This window comes from Agelaius tricolor, unplaced genomic scaffold (genome assembly GCF_023055355.1).
Source record: "Agelaius tricolor isolate 1412-34295 unplaced genomic scaffold, bAgeTri1.0.p SCAF_2, whole genome shotgun sequence".
NCBI lineage: Eukaryota > Metazoa > Chordata > Aves > Passeriformes > Icteridae > Agelaius > Agelaius tricolor.
The window spans coordinates 87,736,078-87,759,193 of NW_027269262.1; the positions used below are offsets into that span (position 1 = coordinate 87,736,078).

At 39.2% G+C, this 23,116-nt stretch overlaps 1 protein-coding gene across 2 annotated transcripts in view; it reads right to left on the minus strand.

Moving 5' to 3' along the window:
• Positions 1 to 2,668: 2,668 nt before the first annotated feature.
• KCNQ3 (potassium voltage-gated channel subfamily Q member 3) overlaps positions 2,669 to 23,116 on the minus strand; it is a 191,400-nt gene continuing 170,952 nt past the window's right edge. For both annotated transcript variants that reach the window (XM_071421822.1, XM_071421821.1), the window contains 6 exons: positions 17,027 to 17,214; positions 15,874 to 15,976; positions 13,429 to 13,560; positions 11,494 to 11,592; positions 9,734 to 9,818; positions 2,669 to 8,881 (listed from right to left, as the gene is read on the minus strand). In XM_071421822.1, coding sequence (XP_071277923.1) covers positions 8,144 to 8,881; positions 9,734 to 9,818; positions 11,494 to 11,592; positions 13,429 to 13,560; positions 15,874 to 15,976; positions 17,027 to 17,214 — 1,345 coding nt within the window. In that variant the 3' untranslated portion in view covers positions 2,669 to 8,143. The remainder of the gene's footprint in view (positions 8,882 to 9,733; positions 9,819 to 11,493; positions 11,593 to 13,428; positions 13,561 to 15,873; positions 15,977 to 17,026; positions 17,215 to 23,116) is intronic.

Genomic DNA, 23,116 nt, shown 5'->3' on the forward strand with positions numbered 1-23,116 from the left:
AGGAAGAATAAATCCTTCTCTACAGATCTCCCCTGCTCCAACAGAACCACACCTGGCACTGCAGGAGGGCTGCAGCCACATTTCCAATGGGACTGCCACCCACACCCTGACCCACAGGGTGTCAGGTTGGGTTCTGACTCTGTCAGTGTTGTTCTAGTGTACTGCATTGTTTATTTTATCCTTTTATTTTTTCTTCCCTATTCAAGAACTGTTATTTCCTGCTCCCATGTTTTTGCCTGAGAGTCCCTTAATTTAAAATTTATAGCAATTCAGAGGGGTGGGGAGGGTTTACACTCTCCATTTCAGGGGAGGCTCCTGCCTTCCTTAGCAGATTCCTGTCTTTCCAAACCAAGACAACATGGATTTAGAACTGAAAATAGTTTCTGTCCTTTATATAACTTTTTCTTTAATTTTTATTATCTATGTACCAATTGCTAAGATTGGAGCTAACATCACAAAACTTCCTGAACAGAATGTGCATTAAACTCTACAAACTGTTTTCAGTAAGAGTGTAAGTTTTGTGTATTTACTAAAGTAGGAAACACTTTCTTTTGAAGTGTCTGATATTGTGAAACTTTTTTTGAACTCAAGTATGCTCTTGAGGGAGTAAAAGAAGAGAAAATAAAAAAAAGGGGCCAGGAAGATAATGAAAATGTGTAGTGGTGAGAGGCATGGAGTCCTAGTGATTTTCTTATCTGCATGTGAGTTACAATACATGAGATTTTTACACAATACTATGCACTGCTCCTTGAGAGTTTCCAAAGTTAGCTTGTGATAAAGCACTTGGCATTTTTAAACACAGATCCTCATAAAGCTCTGATTAGATAACAAGAAATTTAAGCAGTCCAGAACTTAGAAAACTGTTTAATGACTTATCCAATGATTTTATTTCTGATAGGATGTGTCAGTGATGTAACTGACCCCATCAAATCTGCCAAAAAATTCGCATATTACGCCTTTTTCATGATCTCTACTCTGTATTCTGCTGTCCATCTGCACCTGACACAAAGAAGCAGGAGAAAAGCTGTGGTGCTGTCCCAAAGCCACTGGGCTGACAGTATTATCTTAGAGAGCAATTTCTTTAAATAATGTCTAGCTCCCCTGCTGTTCTCTGCCCTGGCTTTCCTGATTCCATCCCTTCTCTGTGTTCCAAGAGGATGCTCTGTGTTTGTCAAGCAACTGTTTTACCCTGGCAAGTCTTAAAAATCAAAGCATCCTACAAATAAATAGAAGGGTACACCAAGAAAATTCCATTCCTGAAGCTGTTTCTTGATTGACACTGCTTCAATTTTTACCCTTTCTAAACTGCTGACCCTAAGTCTTATTCTGCTTAGGTGGGGGACAATTGTATAGGATTCCCAAGTCCCATATAGGGGTAAGCACAGGCTGCACCCCTGGATACAAGCAGGACTTTGCCTTAGAATAGGTATCACACCTTCTTCCCTTTTTAGAGTCCACTTCTTAAAGGATCAGACCTAATACCTCACTGAAATCCAGTGACTTGTCAGGTTCTGGTATTTGGGTGACAGCCAGGGGGAAATTTTAATGCAACACCTTTCATTGCAGATGAACCAAAGCTGAGTGTTTCACCTGCTGTGTCTGTGAAATGCTCAGGGAAATGCCATTGCTGTGCCTGGCAGCTGCAGGGCTCAGCCCAAGCCCTCCTGCTCAGGCTGGCACATTCAGGGCTGAGGCAGTGATGATAATGCAGGGTAGAGTTGTCTGTAAAAGTGGACACACTTGAAAAACCCCTGAACCCCAAAAGGTTCAGAATTCCATACTCTGATGCATTAGTTTGGAAAAACACAAACTGTCAATCTTTGGAAAGAATAGAACTTGGTTGTAAGAACCTGACATTCACCCTATTTATTTTTTAGTTATTATTTATTTAAATTGAATCATTTAAAACAAACAAATAGACTCAAAAGCACTACAACTTAATGTTGCAGTACTAAAGGATCCTTTAATTATTCCACATTACAGTGGTTTAGAAGTGGGATAAGACGTGGCATAAATGTTGAATATTTTTTTACCTACCATAAAATATTAAAAAACCTTAGGTTGTAAGGTTTTTAGGTTATATTTCAAGTGTTCAGCAGAGCTCATTCTTTGGTGATAGCCATGAAACTGAAGCCACAGAGAATGCCTTAAAATACCTCTCTGTGTCCAGCTACATTTTTGGGAAGAGTTGATGTTTCATGTGTGTCTCTTCCTGTCTCATTCAGACACAGAACCACACAGAAATGCAGCAACAGAACCAGGGGTAGAATTCAAGCAAATTCCCTGCAGGGGATATTCTGATCATGCTTGTACCATTACTGTGTTCCCTCTATATTTTGTTTGCAATTTCATAATATTTTAGCACGTTATGTTTCCAATATGAGTGCATTTTCTCCCACTTTTCATTTTCCCCTTCACATATGCTTAAAGCCATATAAATTACATGGCCGCTAAATCAAGAGATGTCACAAATAATGGGATCTAGCATGTGTTGACAGGGCTGGCTGTGGAAGCCACATAAAACCTGCTTGTAGCTGAGTTTAGTCCTGCCCAGATGAAGTCAAAAGGGTCTTTGCCGATGTCTCTGCTGGGAGTATATTTGACAATATATTCTTTGAATATGTGTGAAGATATCAAGATTTAAATGAAAATAAACCCAACCACATCATAATTGAAATTTCTATTTATTAATAAGTGGTGCAGTTTTTAAAGACAGAACATAAAAAAATCAGTTAAGAAGTATTGTTTGCATAATATATTGAAATAAACATATTAAATTTGTTCAAATATTGGACAGTGCCAGAATAGAAATTACACATACAGTTTAAAAATTACAATAAATAATATTATAAAGAGCACTAAAGGCCACTTGTATAAAAGTTGTGTTCCCTTGTCAGCCAGAATCTGAAAAGCATCTTTGTAGCATGGAGAAGATTTCAGTGAGCAAGGCACAAATACTAGTAATAATAAGATGCCATAACTAGAAAACAAAATGCAGTTGTCTATGTAACCTTCAGTCTCAGTGTTCTTCATGATGGAAATAGGAGCCCATTTTCACTATTTTGCTTCAGTTAACTTCAGAGGGAAGCTACTCAAAGCTGAATTGGGAAGGATCAAATCTTACAGCCTAAAAAACCAGAAGGAAAAGTGATGCCCAGGGTCTTCATTGCTAGGGTGCCCAGCTAAAAACACTAAAACACTGGAAAATGCCCCCTTTTCCTCTGCACCTCTTAAAATAATCTTCAAATGAAGCACTCACATCCAGCTGTGCTCCTGAAAAAGTGACATCCCACCAAATTCATGAGGTGCTGTAGGAGATTTAGGTTTGCAGCTCTTAGACACCTCCAGCTCAGTGATGGGGGCTGTGGGGTGCAGGGAATCCAGACCCAGCTCTTTCCCCACAGGCTCTGCAGTAATCAGGATGGATTCAGATGTGACACCTCTGCAGCAGCTGGGCTCCCAGCAGGGCTGAGGGTGCTCCTCACTCTGCATTTTCTGATTGCTTTAGGCTGTGATCTTGCAAACTGCTTGGACCTTGGTGCTCTCCTGAAGGTCACAAAGCCCTGCTAGCCCCGGGTTCAGGTGGGCTTTAGTTTGCAGCACTCATGGGCCACCATTTGAAGCAGAAAAATTTCAAACTATTTCCACTCTGGACCATAATAATGCAGCAATGTTACAGATAAAAACAGAGCAAATATAGCCAAAGGACAATTTAGGGACTTTTTAATCAATCTCTCCATGGGTTGCATTCCCTTTTATTTAGATAGGAGACAGAGTGATAAATTCAGGGCAGGGAAAAGCCAAGGCAAGGACAACAGTCATTACCTGACTAGATTTTTTTTTTTTAAGTGCCAACTCTCTTAGTAGAGCATAAACCACTTTTATCATACCTTCATACCTCAACAAAGCATTCACTTTTGCCTTAATCAAATAGTCCCAGTTTCATCTAAAATGAGGAAGCTTAATTGATAATAATGCTGCAAAGAGAGGCACACAATGTAAACACAGATTCACCTTTTTGAAAACTTCCAGACATCTGGCATTTGTTTGGGACTGAAAATCACTCTCAAAATGTAGCCAAGAAAAATGTCTCCAGATCAGTGCTGTCCTTCACAAGAAAATTTGTAAATAATGGCAGATTAGAACCCAGCCCTGCTCCCAGTGCATCACTGTGAGAAGGTTTCTATCTTACTTCAAGGAGAGCAGAGAAAAGCTCCACAGTTTCAAATTACAAAAAATATCTCAAGGCCTGAAATGAGATGAGAGTCATCAAAGTCATTAATACTTTTTAATGTAAAGTACATGCAAACAAAGTGCTAGTGTGAGTCGAGATGCTAGAAAGGTCTGACCCAAAGAGAATTGATAACTCTTTAACTGAAACATCATGCAGAAGAAGGTATAAATCTAATTAATTCCTATTACAAAGACTATTATTGACCCAGATGCCTTCCTCAAATGAAATTGTGCATAGAGATTGTGTATGGAAAGAGGTCTTGACATTCTTAATGTTACTGGGATCACACATAGTTCATTTTGCTTTGTCCAGCATCTATGGCTGGCACATGAACCACAGTTCCAGGGTGGATGCATTCCCTGGACTCACCCTGATTGGAGTCTGATGAATTTGTGTGCAAATCCCAGATCTGGGATGGTCTCCAGATCTCACCTTGCTGGTGACACCTTGACACCTATCTGTTGTCATCACAGACAGCAGAATTGATGGATGCCCTATTTTTAACCCCAATGATGTAAATGGCAGAGAGCTGCTAAGAACCCTTATGAACAGAGCAGTGACAGGTTTCAGTGTTAAGAAGGAAAAATATATATTAAAATAAGCCAATCAGATCTGCCTGTCTCATTTCTTGGGTCTCCACAGGACCCACAGATGTCTACTGCAGAGGATCTTGCTGAGTTTATCACCAGTGCTTTTTAAGAAGAGGCAGATCTTATCTGGCATCATTAAATATTTCATGATGTGGCTACAAATACCTGACCTGACACCTTAAAGATGCATATTGTGATTGCAGGCCAGAGAAAACACTAACTTCAAGACAGTTCATCTGCTAAGTGTGCAGAGTGCAGGGTAGCCCAAATCCTTTCTCTGGGGCTGTACCCTGTATGCAGGTGAATGTGCATCCAAGTCTCTGCTCTTGCTTGGATCTTCTCTTGGAAAGAACATAACTTTATAAGGAGGCTATTTATGGATTTTCAACCAGGTTTCAATACTGAGAAAAGATTGCTTTTATATGACCTGTCATGAAAAAGAACAAAAACCCGAACTGAAGAATTTCAGTGGGAATTGGACAGGGAACTGCATGGCATAGCCACTGTCAAAGACAGTCACAAACAAATTGATCAGACTGCACCTGCTTTTTAGCTGCCATCATTTTTGATTGTTTAGCTCTAGGAAGCATTTAAAGAAGGACCAAACTGAGATTAAATCAGTAGGAACAATAGGCCCTTTATATTCAGGAAAACTGAAGCAGGCTTGTCTAGCACATACTTGCATACACTTCAGAAGTGTAGCAATGTTAAAATAAATTTTCATTCTTTTCCATTCTTTTGTCATGTGAGGGTTAAATCTCACAAGTTGCCACAGACATCTATTACTATTTCAGAAAGCCTGCAACAGGTACAATGCAGATATTTCCAAGAATCGTAAGGGCCAAAGAATTCTCAATATGCCAAATTATAACGAATTACACCTTGGTCATTTAGTTTTATTCTTAAATTTAGCCACAAAAATGTGCCAAACACAGATTATCTTTCAAGTCAATGCTATTTTGTCAATTAAGTAATTACCAAAATTGTGCCTCATACCATCATGGTTAGTGGTTTCAGAACAGCTCCATGAACTCATCCCAGTCTTCAAAGGCTGTAACTGCTCTGCAGTATTTAATCCTGTAACAACAGCAATTTGTTCTTCCTGAAGATCCATCCCAGAAGGATGAAACATGATTTAGCTGAAGAATCAGATGAAGTAAGAAGATCCTAATCCTTTAGATGTCTCTTCCAATAGAGAACAAACAGTGAAGATGAAGGCAATGCCCATATCTGGGAAAGAACAGAATTCCCTGGATGGAATTACTGCTGTGAGATGTCAACAATACTGAGGAATTAAACCAAAAGCTTACTATGGTCAGAAAAACCTAACAAAATATTGTCCATTGGAGCACTTTCCATGCAGGGCTGTGCAGTTCCCAGTAAGCACTGGGAAGCCCAGTAACGTGTTCTTGGCTCAGACTGGATGTGCCAAAGATGCTCAGTTGTGCAGCTGCAGTGTAATGCAAGCAGCCTTTACAGAAAATCCCTTTTGTAACACCTTATTTGGGCCAAATCCTGCCTATCTCTGCTGGTCACTGCCCTGGCCACAGTGGGGAAGTCATTGTGTGGAATGACAGGGATTGTTCTGGACATGAGGTGGGGATGAGCCATGGCAGAGAGGCTGCACCTTGGAGCACTGGGGGAGAGGTGAGACAGTTAACACTGATTGTGTGGTCTCTGATCATCTGACATCTAAGCAAGTCACCTTCTGCTCTCTTTGAAGTTGGTGCACATTTGGTCATTGTGGATAACTGAGTTAAAGGTGAGATTAATCTCATCCTGAATTTGATGTGTGCCTTTGTTGCTGTACCCTGTGCTCACTGACTGTACTCCTTCATTTCCCACCAGCTGTAAAGAGTGTACAGCCACCAAGCTGGACATCACATGGATGCTATTTCATGGACACATTGACTGACACCAGGTAAGACCTGTACAGGGTATTTGGATATGCTAGTTTCACTAGCTTTATAGGTACTACATTCCCACTGTAGTGGTGAGATCTTTGATTCATTTCCTTCCAGTGATCCAGTGATTTTCCTGGTCTCCTCCTTTTCAATATTTTCCAACTTCCATTAAAAAATATTTGGCTGAGGCCTAGGGAGTATACTTATCTCTCTGTTGCTCAGGGACACATGACAAAAATGGTGGTTATTTATTCATATATTAATCCTAAACATAGCACACATTCATGGATTTGGAGCATTCCATTTCCAAGAGAAAAGGTAAACAGAGAGAAACAGATCCTGGCAGCATCTCACACTGTAGAACGTGCAGGGAAGAGAATAGCAATTTTCTGCACATCTGAGGAGCTCAAAGCACTTGACAAATATTGGAGAATTGAGCCTTTCAACCTGTGAGCATGTGTGGAAGTGTAACTCCCAATTAACAGACTGGGAAACTGAGGCTGAGTTACATTATGCTTCTTACTTAGCAGCACCTAAGTCAATAGAAGAGTGGAGTGTATAAACCTGGAGTTCTCTATGCTGAACAACCTTATTTTTGTAACAAAGAAAATTTGGCCCCATAAGTAGCAAATAGACTTAGCAAAAGATTTTCTTAAAAAAAGCATTATAACCCTACTTTGAGCAATTTTATAAGCACTAATGAAGATTTTCAAAGTATTTTGAGAGGTTTCTATTTACATTTTACAATAAATAAATACCTATCATCAATCCCAGGAGGTGGCTTGGATGATTTAAAATCCTACCCTTAATTTCATTTCAACATCGTTTTTCAGGAGTAATTATATGAGATCACATGAGAAACATTTAGTTCACAAAAACTTTCCAATAAGGTCATAGTTTAACTCAGCTTTTCCCCTGCTTTTGGTTGATTAGAGATTGATTTGCTTGGTTGATTGGCTTGGTTTATTAGAGATTGATTTGCTTATAATGGAAAATTATTTAGACATTTTGTTTCCACAAAGGGCTATAGTTCCTGAAAAATCTTTTTATTTTGCTGCTCTGTTTACAAAATGTAGCAAGGACCACTGTATCTTGTCTGTTATCAATTCACCATTGTTGTATTGAAGAGTACCAGATAGATATGTATCATGGAAGAAATCAGCTGTACCATTTATACAGGGCAAAGTCATGCAAACCATGCTCAAAACTAAGCTCCTTAGTTTTGGTAGCATGAAAAAAACTGCATCAGTAAATTGTATGAAATGGTGCAGAATGACTACCACTAATATCACATGCATCTTATGCAGCCATTGGTGTTTTGAACTAGTAAGCTTTGGGTGTAGAGTAAGTGAGATATACAAAGTATGCTTACATTACAAGGAGAAGTCAGCCAGTGACTGCCCCCACACGCACTCTTAAACTGGCTTGTTTGACGGGGTCCATATTGAGTCTGAAATCCCATCTCCTGTGGAGGACAGAGGCATGGAGCCACTCGGTGTGAAGGGGTCTGTGTCTGTGTCTGTCTCCCCCTCTGCCAGGTAGCGTTTCTCCCTCATCCACGCCGAGCCCCCGCTGGGGCCGAAGGGGAAGTCGTCCCTCTCCTGGGAGATGCTGAAGCCGCTCGGGGAGCGCTCCAGCTCCTCGTGGTTGACGGAGAGAAGGGACAATGGGGTGTCGCTGTCTCTCGTGAGGCTCCTTCTCTGCCTCGGGGACACCTTGTCTGAGTAAGGGCTTTGAAGGTCCCCGTGGGAGTGGTAGCTAACCTGGGAGTCCATTAATGTGAATATAGGCAGAACTGTTGGCCTCTCTGCATATGAAGTTGAGGAAGGTGTGGCTTGCAGTCTGCCAGAGTTTTGCCCACCTATTGATAAAGGTTGTGAGTGAGCCGTGTGACCCCGTGCTGAGAAACCATAGGGGCTGACTTTGTTGACTGGAACCTGCTGGAAGTTGTAAGGAGTTTCACGAGAACACTGCTCAGTGTATTTATATATTATTGTTTTTAATTCAGAATATTTGTTTTCTTCTCTCTTCTCCCTTGCAGGAGAAGCGGTTTCTTTCAATGGACTTATCTCAGCAACTTGTATCTGCAGCTGTTCCATGTGATGCATATGCATATCAACAAGAAAATCCAGTTTCTTCCCCATGTCATTTACCTGAAAAATACCAATGTCATGATATTGCCTCAAGTCAGTTGTTCAAAAAGAGTCCATGATTCCATACATGTACAATGGTGTGCTGCCATGTTTATTGGTCATGGAGGTTCATACAATAACAGTGACCCTCTCTCAAAGCTGGGCTGAAATGGATGACAGTTTATCTTCTAACTCCTCAGAATAAGAAGACTCATCCCTATGAACTGTGCCAAAAAAATTATTAGTCTTGCTGGATATTTATCAGTACAGTATCCAACAGGACTCTATAATGTTATGACAAAGTTCTTGATACCAGTGGTAAATACCTGTTACCAAAATACAGTACATAGAATTACCTTTGCATACAGACCTGTTCTCTAACTGATAATTACAGAATCATCTAGGTTGGAAAAGACCTCTGAGATCATTAAGTCCAACTTATGACCTAATGCCACGTAATAGACCCAGAACATCAGGGTTACACACCAGGACTAGTTTCCTTTCACTTTTGGATAGGGCCCAAGAGTGGACAACCATTTTGAGTCCAAAGCCTGCAGGAAAAGGGCTTGCTCATGCCAAACACCAGATATGATGAGTACTGAAGCTACAGGAATTTAAAAGTTCCACTTCAATACCGTGGTTAGGATCTTCTGCCATACACAATGACATTGATTCAACAAGTTTCAAAAGGGGCGCTTCCCAGGTAAGCAAATTCTTTCATGAAAAACTAGCAGCATAGTTTTGTGATCATTGGAACAAGATCTCTGTGAGTCTTCACCACCAGCAGCACAATTCTGCCTGGGTCAGCCAGAGTCATGCAGAATTTATATCAGCTCTATCATTTCTGAACAAGCTCCTCATGAAATTACTTACCTGCCTCTCAACTTTAACAAATTTTCCCATCATACTTTGGTCTTCAGTATCAGCTGTAGATGCTTTGGCTACATATGGTTCATTTCTGCAAAGAATTAATTACTCTATTAGTGTTCAATATTTCTTTGCATCACAACAAGCAATTTATATAAGAAAACAGAATTGCCATCTTGTTGATTTATTCATATAGATCCTTGGAGCCATTTTTGCTGTTTATACAAACAGGAGTGAGAGTCTATTCTATGTGATAATGCATTCCTAAAAAAATATAATATTGATTTTTAATTTTTTAATGTTTTGTTTTTCAAGTTTCAAATAAAGATTAAAAAGCACCAGAAGTTCAAAAGAAAATTAAAATTAATCTCCAGCTTGTTGGAATAATTTCAGGTTTGTGAAAATTATTGAGATAGTGCAGTTAGTGAGTCTACAGATGGCCATGTGTTTTTAAATCTAATTCTTTATAATTAGTGTCTTTGGAGACTGAATCTGAGTTTCAAAGATGAGTGTGGTTTTTTCTCAATTTCATTATATCAAATAGTAAGTGTCAGATATTGGAAATGCTGAAAAGAGACAGTCTGGTCTGGAGATTTAAAGCTGATTCCAAAATAAGTTTTCATCTATGCAATTTCCTCTTGCCTGTCCATCAGATGGACCAAATTCATTAGGTAAGAAGATGATCTCTAACTAAGGAGTTTTATTTATAACTTCATGGAATTTTGGATTCTCATGATCAAGTTAATCCTTTATCAAACAGTTTCCAAACTGATGTCAAAGGAGTCAATATTTTCCCATAACCTATGCCTAATTTCTGAGCACTTGCTCTTTAACATGATTTGGAACAAATATACTTTAAGACTTTTGACATGCCCAGTTCTTCTCTTTCCTGACAAAATCCAAAATACAGCTGTGAATAAATTGTATTAGAGCAAAATCTATACCTAAAACATGTCAGATTTTCCACATTGGGTTACTGGTGATATGGGCTCATGCAGTTTTTGCAATCTGCTTTCCTCCCCAAATGATCACTGCCTCTTCCATATACTTAGGTCTCTTTCTTCACATTTGTGTGGTTTTGGAATTTTCTCTGTGTGCGATAATTTATTTTCTGTAAGATTGCTTTTGTTCTGAGCAACCACAACAGCTTTGGGGACAGATTGTTGATGGTCTTGTGTGGTTCTTGATGGATATTTATTGACAGATTGATAGTTGTAAACAACAGAAGAAATGTCATTTATTATTGACTTTTTTCTATGTGGAATGCAGCAATACAATAATATGGTGCAATTTTCACACTCAGAAATCTGTTATTTCAATTTGTTTTGTGTATCTCTCACCAATCACTGATTTAAAAGCTGCAGCATTAAAAAGCTCTGCTTGCCCTTTGGTGGGCACTTCAGGAAGAGAACTAATTTACTTTCAAACTGTTAGTGGTTTTTATTGAGCTTTTAAGTGGGTTTACAAGTTAAATGTTAGAAAATTAGCACATCAGCAATCAAATGCATGCATTTAATTTAAAACCATATTTTCAAACTGTGGAGAAGCTGAGCTGGACAATTAAGAAGCCGTTGTTTAGATTTTTCATCACACATTGCTCTTAGTGACTTTCTGGCTCAATGTTTATCCACAGCTATCTCATAGCAACATATCCTCTCAGTATCATTACTTTAACAGTGGTTGAAGAAAGATCATGCTTATTGGAATGAATTAACTTTTTATTTCTGCGTTGGGCTGTGCTAAACACTAGGTATAAAAGAATTCACCTGGGAGACTGTTGTGAAGGGTAAGAAAAAGCTCCTCCCTTTTGGGATTTCTTATGCTTGGGAGTAGATGGAGGTCCAGGTGTAAAAATCATATCTACTCTGAAAAAAAGAAAAGTGCAACTGTGTAAGTCCATCTCCAAAAGTTAACACATGACAGAATACGCTGTGCATCTCTGAAGCAAAGATTCAAAAAGGAAGCATGTGTTGATTTGGTAATATATTGATGCTTATGATGTGTCTGCTCTCTTTTGGGTCACAATCAATGCACTGAATTGCAATTACCTGGTAATTTAATAGTAATTAAGTAATGCTCTAGCTCACTGTTTCCAAACTTCAACATTTGAAACACAACTTCTTTTCCTTCAAAGGAGCCAAACAGCATGATTGTGAAAAAATAGCCAATAGCAGCTGCTCTTAAAAATGTCAGGAGATCCATCAGATTTTGTGCAGGGTAACAAAAATCAGAACTTGGCAAAAGGTGGAATTGCTGACATTCCTAACAAACCAATCACATTCTGTCAGTTGTTGTTTCTAATTGTCAGCAATATTTTAGTCTTTACTAATTATTCTTTTGGCTTGAAAAACATAACTTTAAATGAAGTTGCATAAGGAAGTCTACTCAAGTTTTTTATTTGGCACCAAAGGAGAAAGATTGTTCGGAATGCTCCAACATGTAATTATACTCTTTTACTATATCAAATATTCTTTCATTTGTCATTTCCAACTGCTCAGGTGCAAGTTAGTCTCTGTTTATTCAGTTCACCCCTCAAAATGGCCACATATCAATCAGCACTAGTTCACAAACCAGTTATCTGTATTATTGGACAATCCATGCAGATGCCTTGCATGGTTTCATAGTGCCCCATAGAGTTCTGAAAATGGAACTTGAAAAAGCTCCAGGCAAGCCTCACAAAGCTAGCTAGATATTGGCTTGAATCCCCAGGCATTGCTGACAGACATGCTAAATACTTGAAAAAGAGATTGCTCAGTGCACGGAAAATCACTTTGAAATAAGAAATTACAAAGTTCAGCAGAAAGATCAGGGCAGCCTTTTAAAGCCAAGGTAAGTCCAGACAACGCCCAAATGTGCAGCAAGAGTTGCACTCCCTCAGCCTGTTATTGGAGAGAAATGAAGGTGATTTTGTGGCATTTTGATGTTCGGAGTCACTGAGGGCCTTGGGGAATGTGCTGTGCAGAGACAGAGCAAGGACAGCCCCACACACCTGCACACACACCTGCACACACATCTGGACACACACCTGCACACACACCTGCACACACATCTGGACACACATCTGGACACACATCTGGACATGTGCACTCAGGCCCACACGGATTTCCAACCCCAAGCTCTGACCTGGGCTAATGGATCAGGGGACAAGAAGCACAAATTTTTGTAGATGTGCCTCAAAATCACATTGCAATGAACCTCTTCTGAGAGGAAAGAGCTGTGGATGCAGATTGCACCTGAACAAACACAGAGGCCTGAAATTCCATTTTTTTTTCAGATAGGTCAATTACACCTGAGTGAAACCTTCTGTGCTGATGTATTTTGGCACTTTTATGTGATGTTTCACTAGGCACACATCATCAGAGAATCCAGCCCAAAGAAAAGTTCATGGAGAGCAACTATTGCTTTTATTTATCATCTGTAAAATGGGGAGAGGAGAGAAATTTGATCCTGACCAAATAAGGCAACAGTGAAGAAAATTCACAGCATTTTTAAGCTCTGATGTCCTTCTTCTATATCTGAGCCAGTGGTCTCTCCCTGCAGTTCTCCCTGCTAGCTCTCTCTTGCCTTTTGTTTTTGGGAAAAGGTTTTGTCATGGACCAGCTGCACCGTGCAAAGGTGTGACTTCTGGGTGGCCTTGTACACAGATAGGCCAATGTTTCCATTCTGCCACCAAAGCTGTACATTTACCAGAAGATTCTTACCTTGCCTGAAGGTATTTTATTCTGGAAAGCATATCAAGATGCCCTGCTGAGTATTGCTCTATCACATCCTTTACATCATAAGGCCTCAAAGTCTCCTTGAATTTTTTTTTATAGAGACGAAACTGTAGTATTCTGCAAATTAAACAGAAAAAATATTAATTTCTTATATAGATTTCGTGATGAAAATTTCCGTTTTTTTCAAAATATGGATGAATTCGCTGGGTGTTTGAGTGCAAATTGAGTATGGTTATTTCCAAACAAGGCAATAAAATATAAACAAAGAATCTATAACATCATGCTATATTTGAACATTTATAATAGTTGTCTTTGCATAATTCATAGTCTTAAAAATGGTTTAAAGCTTCAGAATCACAGTTGGAGCTCGAATTTGAACAACACAAGTCACAGGAGATTTTGAAGCTGTGAAGTTGAAGCTGCTTCTTCTATGCTTCAGTCTATTATAAAGCAAATTTATAGTATATGCAATGCTGAATCATTTTCATCTTGGTTTTAATTTTGCACCTGGGAAAGTTTTGGATAGGAAATGATAATTAGATATAGATGTGGAAGTTAAGAAGTTAGCAGCAGTTCAGGTTGTGAAGAGGAGAAAGCTTTTTAGAACTGCCTGAAGTGTCCTTGAAGAAAACAGCAGTATCACATTATTGTTGTTGTTGTAGTGATAATAATATGATTGCTCTTATTATTGCTATTGCTATAAAATGAGCTAGTAATTAGTAACAGAATTCTTATAAAAAGGAACACTGCTGGCCAGAGCACTTGAAAATGTTTGGCATTTTCACCGTTTTCTGTTTATACATTACTTTACATATATATATATAGGTAGATGAAACAAATAGAAGAAATACATTTAAACAATGAAAGCTTTATCTTTATCTGGTTTAGACTTGGGTTCTGGATGTTTGCTTTCTCAGTAGAGTCTCCAGGTACTTGTTGGTCTGAACTGGGATATTGCTGTCATCTGTTAAGGTTCTAACTTTTTTTTTAATTTAAGGTTGGTGGGTTTTTTAATGTTTTTAAAGTCTGTATAAAATTTCATTTAGCAAAGATAATTCTATTACAACTTCTTAAGGGCTGCTGATTCTTTAACTCTGCTGCTTATAAATATTTCAAGGTTTCAAAAGTATACCTGGGCCTATTTTTGCCAAATTAGGTATGGTAACAGCATAACTACACATTCAAAGTCTTAAGGGAAAAATAGGGATCACAATGTTAGCAATTCTAATTTAAAATCTCCTTGATCATGACCCCGAAATCTATTAAGTGATTTTGTCTGAAAGAATTACTCTCAATTAATGTTCAGGATCTGGGTACACTACACAAGAAAAAAAAATCTTGGCTCCTGATTGAGTTTAAATGGAAATTGCATGAATCAATTAGACTTGGACAGGATGTGGGGAAGCAGTTTTTCAAAAGTAACAATAACATGTTTGAAAACAAGCAGGTATCAGGGAAAGAAAGGGAAAGCTGTGGAGAACAGGGATGAAGAAGCTTCCAATTGGAGCAAAGAAGTCATGGGTAACATGAGCAAAGCCTGTGTCACTTGGCTTTCAGCTGCCTTTACAAAACTTGGAATTTTTTACAAACTGATTCTCCTGCACCCAATTCAAAAAGAACCAGGAGTACATATCATGGTGATATACATATAAATATATGGTTATATTTTTATTACCATTTTCCCTGAAGTTTTTCTAAGATAAATCTGAGACACTCCAGACTTGCAGTATTTCACCTGGAAGGTGGTAACTACCTGGCCCAAAAATTAACAACTTTAGGGATAAACAGCAATTGCAATGAAAGCAGAGTATTTTCCCATGGGGGCATTTTTCAAGGGAGGAGAGTAAAAAGTACTGCATCAAGGAGTAACAGAGCATCAGTGAATAGATTCTATTTGCTTGGTGTGCTAAACACATGACCAAGGCTTAGTAGGAGTTTTCCAACTCTCGGGAATATCTCTTGTGATGTGAAAATGGAGGTGACGCATGTCACAAGCCAAAAACTGCTGAAATGGAGACCTCAGCATGTATTAAAATATGACAGCTGAAAAGTAGATTGCACACTCATATAATTGTGAATAAAGAGTTGAGTCAGCTCAGAGTTTTTTGTTAAGCAAAAGTTCCAGTTTCATACAAATATTAGTCACTAAATTGAGAAAGATATATTTATATAGCATTTTAGCAAGGAATAGTACAAAATATTATTTTATTATAAAAACACTGTGGATTATTTCTCAAAATGACATGGAAAATGTTATTAAAAAGTTTCTCCTTTTTGCAGACTTTCAACAGACTGAATAAGGTCTGTCTCATGTTTCTGAAAACTCTAAAATTATCTCATCTATTGCATCTAAAAAAAGTAATAACAGAAACAGTGAATCAACATGTAGCAACTTGGTAATTTCCTATCATCCTTCAAAAAGACATTTACCTGACAGCTCGGATGGCTGTCTTGAATGTGGGGATCATATCTTCCATAGGGAAATCACTACTGTCACCTCTGTCTTCTGCCATGGGTTCCCCTGTTCCTGCATCTGCAAAGGAGGCCAAAAAACCAGATGTGTGAACATTTCACCACACAATATTTAGAAGGATGCATGGCTGAATAAAGCACTACATAAAGTAAGTGCAATTTAATAAAGAAATATCTCTTACAGCTTCTTTCACTGGTCAGGTCTTGAAAAGGATTTAATTATTTTGGGACAGCTGTAAGACACATTATGGAAAGATCTCCTTTCAGATTCCAGCATTTCTGAAACACTTGGAACTTGTCTTCCTTTCCAATAGATCTTTGCCCAAATTATTTTACAGAAAGGCTAAAATAGGTTGTAGAAGACACAGGCCAAGTTCTCCTCTCATTGGCACTGCCTGGAGCTCATGTACCTTCATGAAGGAGAAAATCAAGTTCCTGATGGGAACACCCAGGCTACATCCATGGTAGCATGTCCAGCATGCACTGGTCAGCTGGCACAAGAAAGGGGAACCTGCTATTTAAAGACCATTTTAATGTTATGGGCAAGAGGGAAATGTGTGCTCAGGGAAGCTGAGAGGAAAAATGCCCTATAATGTTGCATGGAGACCCAGTGGAAACCTCTGAGGGGCAGCAGGCCTGGGGAGAGAGGGGGAGGGAAGAAGACATAGACTCTATAAAGGAGGTTTAACGAGATGGCAGTGAGGGTGTATTTGAGATGCCTGCACACAGGCTGTTGCAGGGCTGGATGCAGTCCAGGAGGGAGCTATCTCAGCTTGCTCATAAACCAAGCCATGATGGTGTGTGCTTTTTGGGGAATACACATTGACTGCCCTGTGTGCCCACTTTTTCAGGCCAAACAGGCTGAATCCAGCACTGGCTTTATCCCATGTCGATTGCTGGTTTTGAGAAGGGCTGGTGTTTGATTTCAAGCACTGTGTTGCCGGGACTCCAGGACTCCTTTTCTTGGGCTTCCCCAAACGTACTACATAAAACCAGGTACCAGACATGCTTGTCCCAGAAAGTCACAAACCTTCAACAGAATATGCAGAAGAACAAAGTAAAATGAGGAGAACAGGGGATGCATAGAAAGAAATCAACACAGATGGGCTACCTTCCGAGCTTTGCCAAAAAGCGTACGCTTTCATTCGGAACGCAGTGCGAAAACGCTCCTTATTATTCAAGACAACGTTCTTAGGCTCTTTTGAAGGACTTTCTTCAATGGCATCTACATTCAGAGGGGTAAATAGCTTTCCTTTAGTATTGGTACCACGAACCCGATCCAAGAGACCCAGCTTTTGGCTACAAAATAAGCAGAAGTAATCATTTTCCTCCTTTGTACAATATTAACTTGTTTTCATGATGCTTTAAGTATATAATGGGCTAAATAATTGTTTTGTATACAAGGACACTGCTGGGGCTACCATAATTATCAATGTCTTTGTAAGCAACAGTTAAGGTCCACAGATAATTAACTGCTTTTTATGAGCATTTTTTGGTATCAATGTTGAAAATGTTACCAGAGGGTCATGCTATCCTCTCCATGCAAGGTGCCACAGTGCTTCAGCTCACGTAGCACACCTGAAGCAGTAGTTTCATTACTAAGACATGAAACAACATTACTGCCATGGGCAGGGATGTCATTCACTAGACCAAGTTGCTCAGAGCCCCTTTCAGCTTGGCCTTAAAACACTTCCAAGGGTGGAGCATCCACAATGTCTCTGGGCAACTTGTTCCGGTGGTTCCAGTGGGGAATTTCTTCCTAATGTCTAACCTAAACCTGCACCCTTTCAGCTTGAGGCCATTCCTCCTCATCCTGTCACTACACACCTTTGTTAAAAGCACCTCTCCTGTTTTCTTGCAGTCTCCCTTTAGGTACTAGAACATGCTCTAAAGTCTCCTCAGAGCCATCTCTTATCCAAACATAACAACCTCAACTCCCTTATTTTATTCCTCAACTTTAAGGAATAAAATAAAGTCAGATGTGCTGTGAACCAGATAAATCACCAGCAAAATTCTGGGAAGGCTTTGCCAAGCACTGATTAGGGACATGGTAGGGCAGGATACCCTGTTTTCTCTCCACCTTGACCTAAAGCAGTTGTAGTGAAGTGACACATTTTATTCCTTTGATGATTCCTTGCACTGTCTGTCCTCTTAGAGATTTATTGTCTGAATACATTTGTCCTTCAGTGACAACACAGAGATAGAATTTCATCTACCTGCCATTTTACCAGCACCACGAACCCTCCTGACTGCTTGATGACTGTAATGATCTTAAAGGTAATCACTAATACCACTAAAGCAGAAACAGGAATAGGAATATGACAGGGAGTTTATCAGCTTATATATGTCCTGAACACTTTGTAGGTGATGGATGGTATAAATATTTTATTTGCTTGTTCATTTTGCTGCTCAAATATTTCTTAATTGCACATTTGTTAAAAACCCAAACAAACAAACAAAAACAAAAAACAAAAGAAAAGAAAACCAGGGCTAAGCCACAGGAAGAAAGCTTTTTAACACAATCCTGGGACAGCTCTAGGGAGAGGTGAATTGTGCACACATGAACAAGAGGCAGCTCTGTGTGGGACACCAGATCAAGTAAGTTGAGTGTGGGGAGGGAAGGGGCTGTTATAGCTGGCAGGGTTCTGAGAGCCACAGATGAGAGCAGAGCTGAAGGACCAACAGCCATGGTTACCAGAAGAAGGAATTAACAGGTGAGGGATCATTGCAGGATGCTCAGCTGCAACCACTAAACCTGCTGGCAGGAGAGGCAAGCGTGGGGAGGGTCCACTGTGCAAGGACATCGTGGCCAAGGATGGAGATGCATGTGCAGACCTTGCAAGTGGGAAAGAAGGATTTCACATTTCTATCTCAGAGCTCTGTCTGTTGCAGTATCCCACCACAATGAGTGTTATCTGAGCATTGAGCATCACAGCTGTTGCAAGTTTTTGTGCTGTTTTTATTTGTTGGGGGTTTTTTTACGTGAATTACTGGGGTTCTCCTCTCTACTGTCTGTTTCTGATTAATAAATCTTTGACCGAGGGAGTAATGAAATATGGGATTCTCTATCAGAAAAGTTGCAAGCACTAAACCTTTGGGTATATTAAGTTTTTACAACCCTTCTGATTTTTCTTTTTGCTATGAAAATTCTTGTGAATGTAATTTCTGCAGCCTAGGAAGTCCAGACGCTTGCCTGTCATTGCATGGATGAAGAGCACGTGTGCATGTGAGTACTGAAGTGGCAACTAATGAGGAGCTGGGTACAGAGACACAGATTTAGTCCTGATATATCAGCATTTCCAGGAGATAAAAGCATGGATTTGAGTGAAGAATTAGAACAGTCTAAATGAATATATTTCTCAGACTATGCCCTAATGTCATTTCCTGAAGAATTCATGGCATGGGGGTAAGATGCACAAATCACAGACAAATATATGAAGTAAAAATTGGGGATTACTTCCTTCTTTGTAGAAAAAGATGAGATGTTGCTTCTTGACATTTGTGACAAATTACGTTTTGGAAAATCTCACATTTGAGCTAAAGAATTCCTTAAAAATTAAAAATTATTTAAAATGTAAAATGGCTTTAAAATATTTTAATGCAATTTAAAATGTAAAATAGCTTTAAAAATTATTTCCATAGTTCTTGCTTTTGGGGTGGAATCTTGATCTGCTTTGCCCACCAAGGTTCTGTCAACACTGAAGTGATGGTGAGTGCAGAGTCCCAGCAAGTGATTTGTGTTCTACTAATGTAGGGAGATCCTGCACCCCCTTTTCTGCATCACTTTCCCTTCTCTGTTTGACCATATTTGAGAGCAGTACTGCTTTACAAGACAGATATTTGAATTCTCTGTGAAATTTGGATTCCTCAAGCACTCAGCTGCCATACTCAGGGCAAATATATACTGGAGAAGAAAACTAATGAGCAAGTTTGAAAAGGGCACAAAATATAAAGGTGAGGAAGTAAAAGTCAACAGAATGATTTGCATGTGGGATTTTTGGGCAGGTAAAGTAGGGAAAATAAATTCTCGTGTCTCATTAATAAATCAAAGTCTGAAGGAGGAATTTTGAGAAGTATGGTCAAGAAGAGTATAGAATCATGGCACATCACCACTGAAAAAATTTTATTCCAAAGAAATGCACCAAAAACTAGTTCAGTGATAACAGAGTCAGCCAGGCAATATAAACTGATGGACCTGAAGGTGTTGGAGAGAGCAAGCTTGTGAGAGTGAGAATTTCTTTAATATAAAGAAAAAAAAAGCAATGAGGCATGGACACCCTGGTGTTGATCTGTGCAGACTGAAGGAGACTGTGGAATAAGATACAAGAAAGGAGAAACCAAAGCAGTTTTAGGGGAAGGAGATCTGTTCTGTGATAATAAAATGACAAGGTTTGTTTCTGGGTCTGAAAAAATTGTGCAACAGGCTTGTTGTGGAGATCAGCGTTCTCCAAATGGGGGGATTACAGGTCACTGACAATAGATGATTGATAGATGAATCTCAAATGAAAGGAAGAGTCAAATGGTCACATACTACACTGGCTTTGAGCAATGTACTAAATGTCACAAGATCTGAGTGAGTAATACTACAGAGAAACTCTCAAGAGAAAAATATCTTTAAGGAACAGAATCTGAAAGGCAAAGAAGCAGAAAAATAGGTGAGGCAAAAGACTGCTGTTGTTTATAAAAAGCCATTTAGTACTACACTAAAATAATACAGTTGTCATTACATGTGGTCTTTAACTCCCTCTCCAGAAACTTGCTTAGTTCTTCAAAATATATATATCCAGCTGTCCCAAAGTTTGCCCCGTAAAACTCCTGTGATAACTGCCTTGCATACCAGAAAAAATGGAGGCATAAAGTGAAGTGAGGACCTGTAGGGATCAGACCAGAAGGAAAAGGGTCAGTAGATGATGCAAAGTATCCAAATATTAATCTAGTGACATTTTATAAGTATAGGACAGCAATATAAGCAAGATATGCAGAAATTTGTCATAGAGTTATGCAAGACTGGGACTGAACAAGATTTTATATCCTCTTCATAGATAAAATCAGAACAAAAATTCCTCTGCATTCAGCACAAAACCCTACTTATTTGCAGTGACATTTTCCTCTGCATATGTTGGCATGCTCATTTGTGGGATGGGGTTTTTGGTGTTTTTTTCAGTGTGGTGGGGACCTAAGGCAGATAATACAAACTGAAAGTATTCCCAGATTTTCTTTTCAGAGCTTTGCAGCTATCCCTGCTGATAAGAGTCAGTTTAGGAAGAAACTATTCTCCAAAGACTGTTGTTTGAGCATCTTAGGTTTCTGAGCTAAAACTCTTCTGATCTTTTTTAAGCTGTTAAAGAAGTTAAACTTCCTATCTAAGACTACTCTTTCGACCCATTTCTATAATCAGTGGGAAGTCAGCAACTCTAACCAGTGAGTGGGGAGAGTGTGGTTCAGTTTGGGATGACTTTATACTTGGGGAACGTTGTTATTGACTATGGAAAGATCTAGATGAGAAGTCATCCAAAAAGCAGATCTCTAGTCTAAGTTAAAGTTACCTGAGCTGAAGCCTTCCTCATTAATGGAATCCTGAAGATTTACCCTTGAAGTAACATTCAGATTCGTAACAGTATGTTTATGCAACAAATATAGACAATTGTGTTCTTATCTGGCAGCCAGAGCAGTAAAATCATCAGAAAATAATTCATCAGCTACACATCAAAATATTCAACCATGTGTTGTATACAAAAGAACCCCAAACAAAACCCAAGCTTCTTTCCAGATAACAACTGTCATCAGGAAAAAAAAAAATGGACTTTATTCTCATTTCCAAGGAATGAAATCTGGGTCTGCTGGGGTTTTATTTCCATTGATCTTTTTAAAAGTGCTGAGGAAACATTTGTTCTCATGACACGATCTCCTCATTAAAGCAGCATGCGCATGGCTCAGTCCCGGGCGTGAAGCATGCGCCGACCATCCTGCATGAGAGGGGCTAGGACAGTGGTTCCCACCCACAGCCTCATGCACTGCTGCTCCTCTTGCAGACTCCCCCTTCTGATGTTAGCTACTTTTCCTCACCTGGGAACAGTGGTCCCACTTCATTTGGCTTCCTTACATTCAATAAAATATCATTCTCAACTTCCAGCACAGTTCCAGAAACTGGGGAGATACAAATCTATCCCAAGCATGCTGACAAAAATCCAGGGTAGTTTCTCTGACTAGCTTGGATAAATCACCATTTTTTGTCTTGCATGCTATTAGATCCTCTCTCTCATGTGTTCCAAACCCTGTGTCCTTGAAATGGGACCCAGGATGCAAATTCCTTAACTTTGTGGTAGATACAGATCACCAGAAAGGGAGGAAGGTGAGAGCAGTGCAGTTTCTTTCTACCTAAAGAAAAATTCAGCTCTTAAATTTTAGTTCCCCATGAGCAGTGGGAATTATTTTGGACCACCTGAGAGATTATTTTGGTGGCTTGATATACGGGAGATGGCTGGCTTCTGCAACACGTTTTACCCTTGCTCAGAATAAAGAGTGGGAACCACTGAACTAGATCTATTTTCCAGAAACAGTCATGCAAAGAAATAATGCATTTACATCCCATCATGCAAGCCAGATACTCTCCTCTCTATCCTTTTCCTAGTATTGTATTGGAGTTTCATAAACAAATGGTCCGTGTGTGAGGAGAAAAATAGTGAATTAATTCTAAGAGTGAACCAAACAGCCCTCTGCCATGGATTTACCACTTTCACCTAACAAGGACAAATGATAATCAGGAGATTTTTCCATATTTTTTACATTTTAAAGTCACTAGATGTAATTAATCTCAGGTAACTGGAAGCAGAAGGAAGTCATGTTTACTCCAGCATTTTTGTACCTTATCAGATGAATTTATATGGGTGAACTTAGCTTTGGAAAATGAAACATTCTGAATGAGGTTTCCAGAAGTATCCCATATTCTGCTTTGAACACTTCCTAATAGAAATTAACACCAAACTAATGTTATGACAGACATGAGTTCTGCAGTGAACCTGTTCAACTGATCTCAGATAGTCCATGAGATTTCTTAAGATAAAACAAAGAACATTCCACACTTCTGTGGTAGTTCTAAACTTTAGCCAATCAACCTTCCCTTTTATTGAGTAGCATTCTTTCCTTCAGAGATCTCACAAAAATGTTCTGTCCCAAAATAGTTGACTACAGCTTCCTGAAA